The sequence below is a fragment of the Hoplias malabaricus genome, chromosome 2 (assembly GCF_029633855.1).
Source record: "Hoplias malabaricus isolate fHopMal1 chromosome 2, fHopMal1.hap1, whole genome shotgun sequence".
NCBI lineage: Eukaryota > Metazoa > Chordata > Actinopteri > Characiformes > Erythrinidae > Hoplias > Hoplias malabaricus.
In genome coordinates, this window is record NC_089801.1 from 65900420 (window position 1) to 65914975 (window position 14556).

Consider the following 14556-nt stretch of genomic DNA (forward strand, 5'->3'; position numbering starts at 1 on the left):
CTGCTCTTAAACATCTGCTCCCTGGAGAATAAACTGGACTGCAACTGACTTCTGAGAACTACACAACAAGAATCTAGGGACAGTTGCATCTTTGTTTTTATGGAAACGTTGTGGAGCGACAGAGTTCCCAACGCCGCCATTCAGTTAGACAGACTAGCTTCATTTCCTGCCAACAGAAACTCAGCCCTGTGCAGTAAGACTTGTGATGGAGGACTGTGTGTTTACATCAACAAGGAATGGTGCAAGAACACTTTTTCCATGCCTCCAAAGTTCAGTCTTAGAATTTTGATACATTGACCCATGGTGTTGATTTGTCTTTATCACAACGGAAAGATTAAAACAAAGGATGGCGTTCAGCAGGAGTGCCTACTCACTAAAAGTTTATTCAGACAATAATAGCCCATTAGCTTTCTGTCCATTCTGGTGCAGAGTTGACCACGGTCTCAGTAGGTGTCCCATCCTCAAAGGCCCCTTAAAAAAGCCTTGCTTACCCAGCATCCTCCACAAAACTGCACTTCACACACACCTTCCTGTCCTCTGACCTTCCCTTTAATGCTCTGAAAGCCCACCCCCTATCCCCACACTCCCCACCAAGACATGTGTCCACAACGAGATGGCCAGTTAGCGCTACACCTGATAAAAGCTCTGCTGCAGCTGGGAGTCTGTTGTGACTAAACACCCTCTCCATCACTGAGATTGGTGACAGGTTTTACAATCCTCCAGTATTTAGGTTTAGCCCTTCTTCTTCAGTTCTCCAGTGGGGGGCACTTAGTGTACTCTTACCCCCCGTCACTCCCTTCACCCAGCAGTTCTACTGTGGCCAGCTGAACTGTGCTGGAGTCAATGGGCAGCAGCGGAGGATGTGTTAATGTGTAGCTTCTCTTTGTGGTTTAGTCCTTTTGTTGGACAATAGAGGGGACAGGCGTGAAGGGGAAATGGAGTCGGAGCAAGGATGAAGCCAGTTCATCAAATAATGAGAAGAAAGCCACTCTCTGGTTCATTATTGTCTTATTTGTGTGGCGTGTGGTTAGTGAAGCATAATGCTGTTGTGGTTTGGGACAGAGCCGAAAGGTTGAGCACCAACGCAGTTAGAGCTTGGCCTCCAGTTTGAACCGTAATGTCAAAACGTCTTCAAAAACAAGATCCATTTCTACCAACATCCTTATGGGATTTCAGTAGAATATTAGCGCTAAGCTAACAGCGAATTACATTAACTTTAGCAATTCTAAACCAAACACAGACATGTTAAAGTTTGTTAAAAACATCTATTCATTCATCTTCTATATCTGCTTCATTCTGGTCAGGGACACTGTAGGTTTGGAGTCACCAGGGAATTTCACCAACCCACAGATGTTAGGGTTTCAAACACACCTCCTAAAATTGACTAATTTAGCTATTACTCGTACATGAAATCTCAACGTCTCATTTCAGTCAGATTCTTTCACAAAATACTATGTATATTATTCCATCTGCGGGGATATATTTCCACACCTCCAAAGTTCAGTCTTCAAAGTTGGTTGTATTTTCTGCTTCTTTCTATCCAAGTGACCTCAGTAACAATTGTAAGCTCATCAGTTCATATAGCATTTAATTGATTGTCTGTAACCACTTCATCCAGTTCATGGTTGTGTTCGGTTGAGAGCTTACCTGGAGTCACTGGGCACAAGGCAGGAACATACCCTGGAGGGGGCGCCAGTTCACAACACACATTCACTCAAACCTATGGACATTGCGCATGGCCTGTTTACCTACCAACGTGTTTTTGGACTGGTATTTTTGGAGGAAACGGCAGCACCCGAAAATCACGCAGTCAGAGAGAACGCGCCAAACTCCTCACCGACGATGACCAGAGGTGGGGCTGGAACCCACCAACCCAGGACCCTGGAGCTGTGTGACAGCGACACTAACTGTAACACTGTACATGTTTGGGTGTACAGATTGTCTAAAGGTCTGTCGTTTCCCACAAAATTGGTTGATTCCTGTCTCGTCTGTTCTAATTGGATGCCTTTCATTGTTCTTTTGAAACACTCCTTATAACATCAATGTGGGTGGGCGGGGCTACATTTCTGTAGGCCAAATGGGTCTAAAATTAGGCTGAATATGAGTAAACACATTTAGGAAATCAATTCAAATCTGATGGTTTTTGCGACATTTACAGAAATCTTTTCTATGAAATGGGCCCTTTAAGGGTGTTTAATATTTGGTTTCATGCTTGTGAATGAGTAAATTCAAATTGTTGTAAGAATCTGCATAAACATTCCCTTTCTTTTTTTAATTCACTTCTATTTTTTATTGTTCATTTATTCTGTTGTTGAAAATGTGCAAACAGAAATGTTCTTTGCAAAAAAAAACAAAAAACAATGCAGTAAGATCAAAAATAACAGTGGTGGAGTCAAATTCTCACTCTCTCTTTCTTTCTGTGTTTATAGACCAGAACAATTGTGTGTTAAAGCTCATTAAAGTGTCGGAGAGGCCTTGGCGGAGTTGATTGATGACCGCCTGACAGAGTCAATGTGGGACAGCTTTAAGCCAGATTGATATTGTCACTAAACACAGAGTGAGAGGATACAATGCACACGGTCAAACAATACGGTTGTCAAATGTTTTAAAGTGATTTTCTAATTGATTTTTATCACCACAGGGATCAAAGTTTAATATGATATTGTCTCGCAATGTCCCCTTTTGTGTTCATCTCTGTTTTGAATATTAAAAATTTAAGTAATGTCATAACCTTGTGCTATTATGTCTCCAATAGGTTAATTTCTACAAAGTAGAGAACTTAAAATAAGCGCAATTTCATGTGGTTGTTGTTTTTATTTTTAGGAAACTCAGTCTGATCAGAGACCAGTCTACATGAAAGGTTTTGAAATAAAGGAAGAACAGTTGGGTAAACAAAGCTGGGATCATTAAAAAGTAGTGCACATGGTTGAATTAAGGTGAATTGACTTTTTATTTTTACAGTAGAGTTCTAAATTTGAATACATTTTACTACAAATTTCATTCACACATTTCATCTCAGTAAAATCAAAAGTTCAAGCAGGAAACGTGGTTCTCCTCCTCACTCCAAAATCCCTTCTTCAAGCCTCTCATTTTAAGAGGTTTATATAACAAAGGACCTCCAGGACCATTCTTCCTTATTAAGCCATATATCACTTCAGCACACTTTTACATTTTAACATTAGCTTCTGAAATGCCGTCTAAAGTTTCACAATCCCTGCCAACACAACAAATGTTACAGCTCCTCAAATATCCCAAAATCTGAATGAAATCACTTTTAGGCAGAGTCTAGAAACTTAATAAACCTGATTGGTTTAATCTGATGTAAAGTACCATGAGAGGACGTAGACCCTTAATGTTAAGGTGCTTAAACATGAAATCACAGCAGGAAACATTACTCAGGGACATGGACCTTTGTTGCCTGGAAGGATCTGTTGAAATTGCAGATGTAGATTTAATTTCAAACGTTAAGAATGCGTATCATGTCTCATCTAATGGGAAATGTGAAGTTCCATTAACGTATCTGTTTTGTATTGACAGTTGTTGGAGAGAATGGTTGTAATAATCAGAGACACCCAATTTATCTCACTAATTTGAATATGCCAAATTCCATCCACTTTCTAGGTCACCCTCTAACACAAGATGCTATCAAGCTGTTAGAGCAAAGGCTCAAAGTCACATGAAGTGCCACTGCATCTTTTCAGATCTATAGGAAACATATAGGAGAGCTTAACATGCTTGAAGAAGAACACTAACTGACCAACTGATCTGAGTAATTTTGAGGCTGATATAGATTTGGTCTGTTTTGTATTTGGCCTTGATTGGGAATCTTTGGACAATCTTTGATGAGCTATTGTTAGGAGTAATTTAACCTCTGAATTAGATTACAATTAGAATCTAATTATTCCCATTAAAGCAGAACCTTCAGAAATGTTTCATTTTTATTCTCGCTTTCTCGTCATTTATATTATATTATGTTATATTAAGTGTTTATGATGTTCAAATATAATACAGGATTTAAGCTTGAAAAGCATGTTTGTAATTGGATATTTGCATTGCTTTTATATTAGATTAAATACATGTGTATGTACACTGTATTACATATAGTTGATTGGCCTTTATTTGGAGATTATAGGTTGCTATTGATTTGGTCTGTTGAAACATTTCTATTGATTAACTTTAAAGAGCCCCTACAGTAGAAAATTCAATATAGTTGTTTTTACTTTTTAATGTAAGCATTGTTCATGTTTAACAACCACACCATTCACTCTCCATTCCATAATGTGTGTGTGTGTATTTGTAGTTGTATATGGAAATCAAGCTGCAAAAAAGAGCCTGTTTTGAATCCATTGTTTTTGTGATGTCACCAAAAACAAACACATTTGCATATAGCTGCCCTTTCAGCCTACAGCAGTTTAGTCTCACCCATTCATGCTGAATTTACAAGGAGTGATTGAGATGATTTTTTCCAGACTATTATTTAAACAGTCCACAATACAAGACAGTGGGGATGTATTAAAAGTTAAACTGCACCACTGACTGAAGTGACCTATTACTTAAGTGAATTTATTGATCTGATACTTATGTTCTCCTACACGAGTTATAATTTGGAAAGTTATTATTTTTTTCTTTTCCTTGGAAAGTTAGGGTAATTTACACGTTTGTTTATAAACACTAGGATCTTAAGAAAGACATCAAGCCAAAAAGACGACATGAGCTCGAGGCCATCTATAACACAGCCCTCATTCATCAAACTAATTCCCGTTTCATACACACAGCCCGGGAACCAAGTGTGTGTGTGGACCTGCTTGTCTGACTCTCTGACTGTGGGCTTTAAAAAGCCATGGCAGGGTTTAAAGAGGCATATTGTCCCTGAGCCCCAGGCAGCACACTCTGGGGAAATGTGTGTGTATTGTATTGTGTGTATGGGAGTGCTGACACTGTGGCAGATTCCATATTTCTCTGAGTGAGGGGGCCAGGAGGGCAGACACTGAGCGGGGTGGGGGTGGTGTTGGCGGAGATGGTCTACAGAGCAATGTTCGATTTTCTTTTCCACTTTTTTATCCATATAAATCCTTTAAGGATATTGGGTATACATTACTGGTTTAAACATTGTCTGAGGAGTCCAACAGTGCACATAGTTGGTATAACCTTTATAGATAAGCCCTCGGTATGGAGCCATGGAGCAGTGGAACTGTGTTCTCTGGAGTGATGAAGGACCATCCACGTCTTTTGGGAAGAGTTGGAGAGGGTACCTTGTCTCACTAACACAGTTAAATCCATCAAATCTAGTTTCATGCCTTCCCAGAGAAGTGGAGGCTGTAACTGCAGTGGAGGAGAGTATGAATCCCTTTTAAAACCCTTGATTTTAGAAGAAGAATAGGTGAGAGAGAACAAGACACAGAGAGAAAGGGTCAGTTTAGTGGGTAACACCGCTGACTTGAGATCAGTTCACCTGTAAGAGTCCATGGGTCAAGACTCCTAACACTTGTAGCCTACCTCTGTTACGTGATTGGAAATGTAAGTCGCCCTGAATAAGAGTGTCTAAATGCTGTAAATGGACTGTATGTTGATTATATTTTTTGTGCTTCTTCACACAAACCCCTCACACATTTTATTAATCCTTGTATTTACTCATCTATTCATTCAGTCATCTAAAAGGCCTGGAGCTTACAAATAAAAGCCTTCATTCTGCTTTCACTGACAGGTCTGATTGTATGTTTGTTTGTGTAAAGGAACCCTGTGGAACTCCTTGTATTGAGCAGAACTCCTCCTAACTCCTCCTACTCCTCCTGCAGGCTAATTAATGAAGCTCAGAGTCTGGTACTCACACTGCACTGCCAGGGACACAGGGAGCAAGAGGAGATACCAGCATCTGATCACATTCGGTAACTGCTTGTGGCTTAGTCATAAGCAGATTTATTGTGAATCATCCCCTGCAGGACAGCAGGCCACACCGCCCTGGTCCGCTGGTGTTTGGAGACATCTTCCACCTGGATGCAGCATCCTTCCTAAGCCTGGACTGAAGTAGCCTTATCGTTTCCTTTACTTTCTATCCTCCGAAAGCATTTAAAAGCAACGCAAGATTGGATAATGACCTCCACCGAGGCCCTCAGAGTTTGTGCGGTACTTCCTAAAAGCCGGACACTGAGCTCCCCTGACCACGTCCACCCGAAACCCCTCACACCTTTCAGCATTGTGGATATCCTCAGCAAGCCCACCATCCAGAGGAGCCATGTCCACAGAAGTCTCAGCAGGGAGATGAGCTGGAGTGTGAGGGTCCAGGAGCGGTCAGCGCTGAGCGCTCTACAGGAGCTCACCAACAAAACCTTCAGAGCCCTGGACATCAACACAGCACAAACACCAGCAGGTGAGAATTCATCAGCCTTGACCACTGGGCATGAAGTATTTACACAGGACTTGAAATGAAGACCTAATATTATGAATATTATTTAATATAATTACAATACTACCGTATTAGAATACAGCTTCTTTGAGTAGTCTAAGGAAATTACGATGATAATATATCACTTATTATAATAATTTTACTTTATTTTTTAACAAAGCTAATACCTATAATCATGGGAAATTTTAATATTATTGTTGTTATAATATTAATAACACTGTTTTTCCAGTGCTGATATTTCTCTGATCTGTCTCTGCAGGGAGAGGCAGAGATGACCCAGCTGTGTTTGTTCCGAAGAATCAGCTGAGGAAGAGGAGAAAGGCCCGAACTGCCTTCACCAGTCAGCAGCTGTGTGAGTTAGAGAAGCGTTTCCTTTATCAGAGGTACCTCTCTCCCGCTGACCGGGACCATATCGCCCAGCAGCTGGGCCTGACCAATGCACAGGTCATCACCTGGTTCCAGAACCGCAGAGCCAAGCTGAAACGGGACTTGGAGGAAATGAAGGCTGACGTGGAGTCCGCCAAAGCCCTGGGAAATGTGTCTACTCTGATTGAGCCTCGGAGGAGTGGACAAGGGACCAGGGGCGTCTCAGGGCCAGGGGCCACTTCTCAGCGGGACCACGGGCAGAAATTGGTGCACAAATTACAGCTGTCCCCTGCAGGGTCCCACTCGGACCACACAAGTCAGCACAGCTCTGAAGAAGACGAAGGAGACATGGAGATAGACGTGGATGATTAATGAGCAGGAAAAAGACTTTTATAATGTTGTAGTTCTTTAGGTAAAATAGACTGAATCCACACTCAAGTAAATGTATTGTTACTTTGTAAAAATAATGGCTGGAGTAGAGGTTAAAACGGAAAGTACCTTTCCAAAAAACATGAGATTTCATTTGTAAGCAAAGAAACTAAAGCAAAATTTGTATGACCCTATTCTTCTTTTTGTCTTAAATAAAATGCTAACGCTCCAAAGCAGCACAGCAGCAACAAAACAGAATGAACTGCTTCCCTCTTGAAATTCAAGTTCTAAATTAAATTAAATTTTGAGTACAGATAAAACAATTTGAGAGAACACAGGAAAAAACTAATCCAACGTACAAAAATGTACTGTCAAATACTACCATCACTACCCAACTCTTAAAATTTCCAACATTAAATAAGCTGTTAGCATACACTGTATTTGTTTTTTCAGTCTTTCTAAAGTCTACCTCCCTCAGGCTTCTGTGCATTGTGTTTTTGATTGACAGCGCTTTTTAAAAGAAACTAAATAAATGGTTCATGGCAGTGACCTCGCACTAGGTTTTATGTGATTTATGAGTATTTATAAAATTGTCATTGTTTGTACAATTCAGAGTTATAGATTTTTTTTGTACTGTGGTCTACAGACCTTAGACACAAAACTGTGTTTCAGGTCTAATGTATGAAAGAAAAAAATAAATGAAAATCTTTCTCTAATTTTGTCTCTTATGCTTATTATTATGACATCACGTCACTGTCCAAAGAAAAGCGTTTATCTCCAAAATAGTAACGTTACAGTAGAAGGAGAAAACCTTCTTAACTTTCAGTGAATGTCAAAATAAAGAGATTATATTCCAAGTATTTTTGGAGCATTTCTATTGGTCCGTTCATCAAGAAATTTGTCACAATGTGAAAGACAGCTGCTGTGTTCAGATGATGTAGTAAAATAAATATCAACAAAAATGGAGATACATGTTTTTTTTATACAGCGACAATATCAAAAAAGGGTGATATTACATTATGCTGGTAATAATAATACCGCTATGATACTACAGCCATTTCAAAAAGACAAGGTAGCAAATTTGATAGTAAATGGCCAACATTACATGTTTCAGGATCAGAATATAATGCAAATAATACATTATTTACAGGACGTTACTTACTGGTTCCAGCCGTTGTCTTAATTACAGCTTTGGTTTCTTTTCAGAACAGTTGTTTTACAGTTTCAGTTCAGTCTTGGGCGTTACATTTTCAAAATGTTTAACGTGTTTGAAAGTGTGAATTTGTAGTGGTAATAACGCTTTGATTGCAGCAGATGTGCATCCAAACTGTGCCATAGGCACTAAAACACCCCCTGCAATTATACACCATGGCTTTAGAACTTTTCACTGGTAACAGTCTGGTAACCTTCTTGCACAAAGTGCTATTTAGCCTATAATTATGTAAGTCATGTGTTATATAGCTTTATATTACTGTAATGCTGTCCTTTATAAGGACGGTGTGCCTTTGGTGTTCTATGGTCTATTTGGCTGATTAGGTTTGTTTTCCTCCATTTTGAAAAAGGCTTTGTTTGGGCCTCAGCTCTTTCTTTTATCGACAGCAGTTTAACGAACTGCGTGGGTCCGACATCTTCTTAGCAAACGCTAACTGCTTCAACTCTTTCTCTCCTTTTTTCTTTTTTATCCGTTTTTAGCCCCATTCCAGCTATTGTTTTTGCTCTGTCTGAATGAAACAGCCTCCCCTCGGCTTGCTTTCCCCCTTTTCTCTCTCTATAAGCGTGTCTTGGCTTATTGACCCGGCGACGTGCGTTTGGCCATTGGAGCCGAAATTTATGTGAGAAACAGCAATCTGGAGCAGCGCGGAGAAAAGAAGAAAGAAAGAAAGAAAGCCATATAAACCTCGCAGTTTTGGGCCACTTTCTCCCTCTCTCTTGCCTTGTTTTGTTCTCCACTCAGGACTATAACGTTAAAGCGTAACAACCGAGGACAAACGAGCAGTCAGACGAGTGTGAGGAGGCGCCCCGCGGTCACTCACAGAAACAAGGCCGGGGCCATACGCTTCTCCGCGGCTGACACTTCCTCACAGCTCCGCGCCCGGTGATGGATGGCCTCGCCCCCCCACGCCCCCTTTAGAAAAGTGTGTCAACTCACACTCACTCACTCTCACTTCTAACTTCTTCTCCTTTATCTCAATTTTGTCTTTTCTCTTCCCTTGTTCTCCACTCCATCCTTTCAATCCCTTCTTTTCTCTTTCATGCTTTAACTTTCTCTCTTTCATCTTATTTTTCCTGTGCTTTCTCACATTCCATCTCAAACCTTTCTCAACTGCTTTCTCTCCCTTTTCTTTTTTTGTGTCTACCTTCTACCCCCTCTTCATTCGCTAGAGCATCTGTACTCATGAATGTCCATTCGCTCCTCTTTCCTTTTTTTCTGTTATTTTTGAACAAGTCAATGAACTACAATGACTCTCTCTCTCTCTCTCTCTCTCTCTCTCTCTCTCTCATATGTTGCATTTTGTGTGGGGACTTTTATATTTGAGTTGGAAGAATGGCTCCTTATTCGGCGTGTTTTTCATGTTAAGTAGGCGAGGGCAGCGTTAAAGATTTCAGACGTGTCAGACTGAGCTAAAAGGCCATCTTTTCACAAAAAAGAGAGAAAAGAATAGAAAAGAAAAGGGAAAAAAACACGATGATGGGAGAAAGAGCATCTGAGTCAGAGGGGGAAAAGAATAGAAACAATTTACACAATATGGCTGTTTAACCCCACGTCTGTTAACAAGAAAATTAATGACATAATCACCAGAGAATTGAACGTTAATGTTAAAGATATTCACATTGTTATATTAATTACATTATTGTTATGTGATTGTTTTTTATTTTTGGTAGGCCAGGTACTGTACTCCCATACATGATGATAAATTAAAACACATGTCCTATGGCAGATATGGATTTCCCTTTATTAGGGGTCCAAGCACAGAATGTACTGGAGCCCTATTGTTTTTCAAAATGTATTTGCTTCATATGAACAAACATGTAACGTTACAAAAATACAAAAGACACAGCAAACAGATATAAACATATTTGTTCAAAATAATTAATGTTATAATAAAAAGGATGTTCCAAATGTTTATGTAAAAATATTATATTTAAAGCATTTTATTTCATACCTTGTTTTGTATCCCATAGATCGTTTTACATTTTATTTTTTTACATGCTTCATTCATTAATCATCTCTCTAACTTATTCATCCTGGTCATGGTCAGTGTCAGTCCAAAGTCTACCTGGAATCATGTAATTTACAAATATTTTTAAAAATTATTGCAATTTCATTACAATAAAAATATATATATTTTTTCTATACTTTTTCATCCTTCAGATAACATTTTATTTTAGGTGCAGAATATCTATAATAAAGAGTATTGCGAAGTTTACTGTAGCCATAGTTACCAGTTCTCTGGCTGCTTTCTCTAAACAGCTCTGAATGCTTCAATTATATTAAGTTTGTGCCTGAAATTAATCAGTGCCCTATTCACTTCACTACATAGTTAGCAACGTAGGGAATAGAGTAGGGGGCCATTTTGAATACGATTCATATTATGTATGATGAAAGCACACTGGCATGAGCCCTCCTGACAAGGAACTGAACTCCTCCGCTGACAAGGAACTGAAGGCTCTGCAGCTTGAAAAAAAGGGGTAATATTCCGCCATCTTTAAATCACCTAAAAAGAGGCAGGACTGTACAGAACAAAATCTAACACTGAGTGAACTGTGATACTCAGAGGGTAATCTCGCATTACCAGTGTCTGGTGCCTTTCTCCACTTTACATGGCTAAGAACCGCCTACAACTGAAGAGAAAGAAATTTGACATGCAAAAGGTCCAATCAAAAGCCCATTCCTCAGGGGAGAATGAGATAATAGGCTTGGGCCAATAGGTGCATGGAGTAGACGTGTGATGTTTATTATTCAACTTTGAAAAAAAGCATGCTTACTGTAGTAGTAGTAGTAGTAATAGTAGGAGCGATATTGGTTGTGGTAGTAGTTAAACTTGTTATAGTTGTAGTAGCACTCAGTAGTATTAATGATAGCAGTAAAAGTAGTTGTACATGTAGTTGTAGTAAAAATAGAAGCAGTCAGTTTAGATTGAGTAACAGCTATGGAGACCTAAGGTCTTATGGTTTTATTATTATCATTTATATTATAATTTATTATTTATAATACCTGCATTATAGGGACACCACTTTTCACTTATGGTAGAAATGTTCAAGTAACTCCTTTAAACCTTCTAATGATACATCCAACTTAAAATCACTAGTTTTATTTTAAAATCATGGAAAACCACATACCTTGTACTTTTTACAACATTATTGGGACATGACCTGACCTGAGGACATAGATGGTTTATAAGCACAAACCCCATACACAACACACAAACACGAACAGATACTTAAGATGACAGTCCAGGCATCAAAGGACATATAATTTGCCTGTCAAATATAACTACTATTTTATTGTTTTGGCCAATCTGTCATCAATCATTTTTATTTATTTTTAATAACTGCTGGCTTGTACACCACACCTACACAACACATGACATACAAAAGTACTATTTTGTGAGAGCCATGCAACATTAATGTGAAATGAAACACTGACAGTAGATTTTTATTAGTCTCTGACAGCATTACCTTAGTTTTTAATTTAATGTAAATTGTGACTATGGATATTGGTGTATAACTATAAAACTGCAGTCGTAGTAGAGAATATATTTTGTCTGAAATATATTGCAAAACATTCATCAGCTAACCATTTGACAATAAATAATATTTAAAAAAATATGTCAACATGTTCAAAATATAAAAGCATAATACACATGGGATCAAGAAGCAGAGCAAAACCAGTAAATTTTAATTAAATTATTTATCATTAATATTTACATAAGTACTGATTTAAACATTAACAATGTATAATTAAAAAAAACATTCTGCCAAGACACAAATGTAAAACATTAATACCAATTGCGGTTACAGTCATAAAAAAAGATTTATTTATTTTTTCTGATGAGAATTTGCTTTAATTTTTTTTTCCCACTTTAAAAGCAAGTGATTCAAATCAATGCAAAAACAACAAGCATGTTAAGTATCAGAGAAATTGTTTATTCAGAAATAATCATTTCATGTTACAATTACAGACCATATATTAATTTTAAAAACATTAAAATCAAGCCTTAAAACAAACTGAATTCATAAGTTATTCTAAGTAAAAACAAAGTATTCTAATCATTCCCACCAAACCACAGTCTATATGCGTCTCCTTCCACTCCACCGAACGACAGTCTGCGCATGTCTCTTCCCACCGAATGACAATCTACACACATCTCTTCCCACCGAACAACAGTCTACATGCGTCTCTTCACACCGAATGACAGTCTACACATATCTCCTTCCACTGAACGACAGTCTACATGCGTCTTCTTCCACTGAATGACAGTCCACACGTATATACTTCTACTGAAAGACAGTCTACACACGTCTCCTTCCACCGAACAACAGTCTACACACGTCTCTTTCCACCGAACAACAGACTACACCCGTCTCTTCCCACCGAACGAGTCTATATGCGTCTCTTCCCACCGAACGACAGTCTACACACGTCTTTTCCCAACAAACGATAGTCTACATGCGTCTCCCTCCACTCAACAACAGTCTACACGTGTCTCTTCCCACTGAACGACAGTCTACAAATGGACCCGTTTCTAATTTTTACAAAAAGAAAAGTGGTACAAGTAATTTTTATTTGTTCCTGAATCTCAATGGCCTTAGCGCATTTTCTTTGATTATCTTTTACAAACCAAACATAAAAATTGAGCACACGTGCTACTACACCCAACACATTTACAACCTTCATATGGTCTTTGGGTCAGTTTGACACACAGAAACTATGGAATCAAAAAAGGGTCAAAAAGATTTTGAGTTTGTAACACAATACTTACAAATGTAGTTTGAGCAACTATATACACGTAAAACAAAATTTGTAGCTGTGTTTGAGCAACTATGTACACGTAAAACACGTGCTGTTAGGCGCAATGCCATGCGCGTTGCTCTTGGTTACATTTCTCCGCTGTCCGTTTACTGGAAAGAACCAGGGTTCCAAGAATCAGGAACGGAACCGGTTCAAGAACCAGAGTTCATTTGGTGGAAAAGTGCTATGGTTGACAGAATCAAATCAATGATTCTGATTGGTTAAACAAACCTTGAGATCTGATTGGTCCAGCTAAAATTTTCCTATTGGTCCATCAATTGGCCGTCAAAAAAGGTTCTTAAATCTGCAACTGCAAAAAGAATTTCACACATGCAGCAAGGAAGTCGAATGTGTGGATTATTTCCACCTCATTCAAAAACTCTCACTGTCATATTTGGAACCTTAAAAAGGTTTGCTCTTGCACATTTTAAGCCGTTTGAGAAGGTACTGATTCACACATTCACAACATTTGATTTAGCAATGCAAATCTTTGTTTCATATTTGTGAATTTAAATTATTATTATCGTTGTTGTTGTTTTTTTAATTCGTGCATTTTAATACGTGTGGATTTTAGTTTTGCGTGTATGTAGTTGCTCAAACGCAGTTACAAGGTCCGTTACATTTGTGAGTGTTGTTTTAAAAACTCAAAATCTTTTTGACACTTTATTGACTCCATAAGAAACATGCCTACAGAGACACACAGAATTTCTCTCTCTCTCTCTCTCTCTCAATTTCAATTCAATTCAAGGTGCTTTATTGACATGACAAATTAGTTACATTTGTATTGTCAAAGCCTGGGTTGCAATTTAAAATTTAAGAAGAACATAAACATTGAATTAAACAATAAAATATTGAATTAAGGGCGGCACGGTGGCGCAGCAGGTAGTGTCGCAGTCACACAGCTCCAGGGGCCTGGAGGTTGTGGGTTCGATTCCCGCTCCGGGTGACTGTCTGTGAGGAGTTAGTGTGTTCTCCCCGTGTCCGCGTGGGTTTCCTCCGGGTGCTCCGGTTTCCTCCCACAGTCCAAAAACACACGTTGCAGACTCGAAAGTGTCCGTAGGTGTGAGTGAATGTGTGTGTGTCTGTGTTGCCCTGTGAAGGACTGGCGTCCCCTCCAGGGTGTATTCCCGCCTTGCGCCCGATGATTCCAGGTAGGCTCTGGACCCCCCGCGACCCTAAATTGGATAAGCGGTTACAGATAATGGATGGATGGATGAATATTGAATTAAATAAATACAGGGGGTAACTTTTTAGAACTTGGAAACACCCGCCAACATTCACCACAGCGACTGGAACTGGGGGAAAAGGTTATATATGGTGTGTGTGTGTGTTTGGGTGTTTGACAGGGTCACTCACTGTCCCTTTTGTGATGGCAGGCGAGGACGTATCGGGCTGCGAGAGTGCA

General features: G+C 39.1%; 1 protein-coding gene and 1 long non-coding RNA gene across 2 annotated transcripts; one reads left to right on the forward strand and one right to left on the reverse strand.

Annotated features, from left to right (window-relative positions):
* The first annotated feature begins 5952 nt into the window (after positions 1-5952).
* On the forward strand, positions 5953-7141 carry lbx1b (ladybird homeobox 1b). Its single transcript, XM_066661772.1, has 2 exons — positions 5953-6367; positions 6669-7141. Exons 1-2 carry the CDS (start codon positions 6091-6093, stop codon positions 7139-7141), a joined length of 750 nt encoding a protein of 249 aa, XP_066517869.1. The 5' UTR covers positions 5953-6090.
* Positions 6212-8547, reverse strand: LOC136687391 (uncharacterized). Its single transcript, XR_010800465.1, has 3 exons — positions 8301-8547; positions 6856-7097; positions 6212-6336 (listed from the first exon to the last, which is right to left on the reverse strand). It is a non-coding gene; the product is annotated as an uncharacterized lncRNA (long non-coding RNA).
* Between the last annotated feature and the right edge of the window lie 6009 nt (positions 8548-14556).

Bases quoted from the DNA above. Each gene is read 5' to 3' on its own strand.
- lbx1b (XM_066661772.1), top strand. From the start codon at position 6,091: ATGACCTCCACCGAGGCCCTCAGAGTTTGTGCGGTACTTCCTAAAAGC. The intron at 6,368-6,668 runs GTGAGAATTCAT...CTGCAGGGAGAG, and splicing joins CACAGCACAAACACCAGCAG to GCAGAGATGACCCAGCTGTG.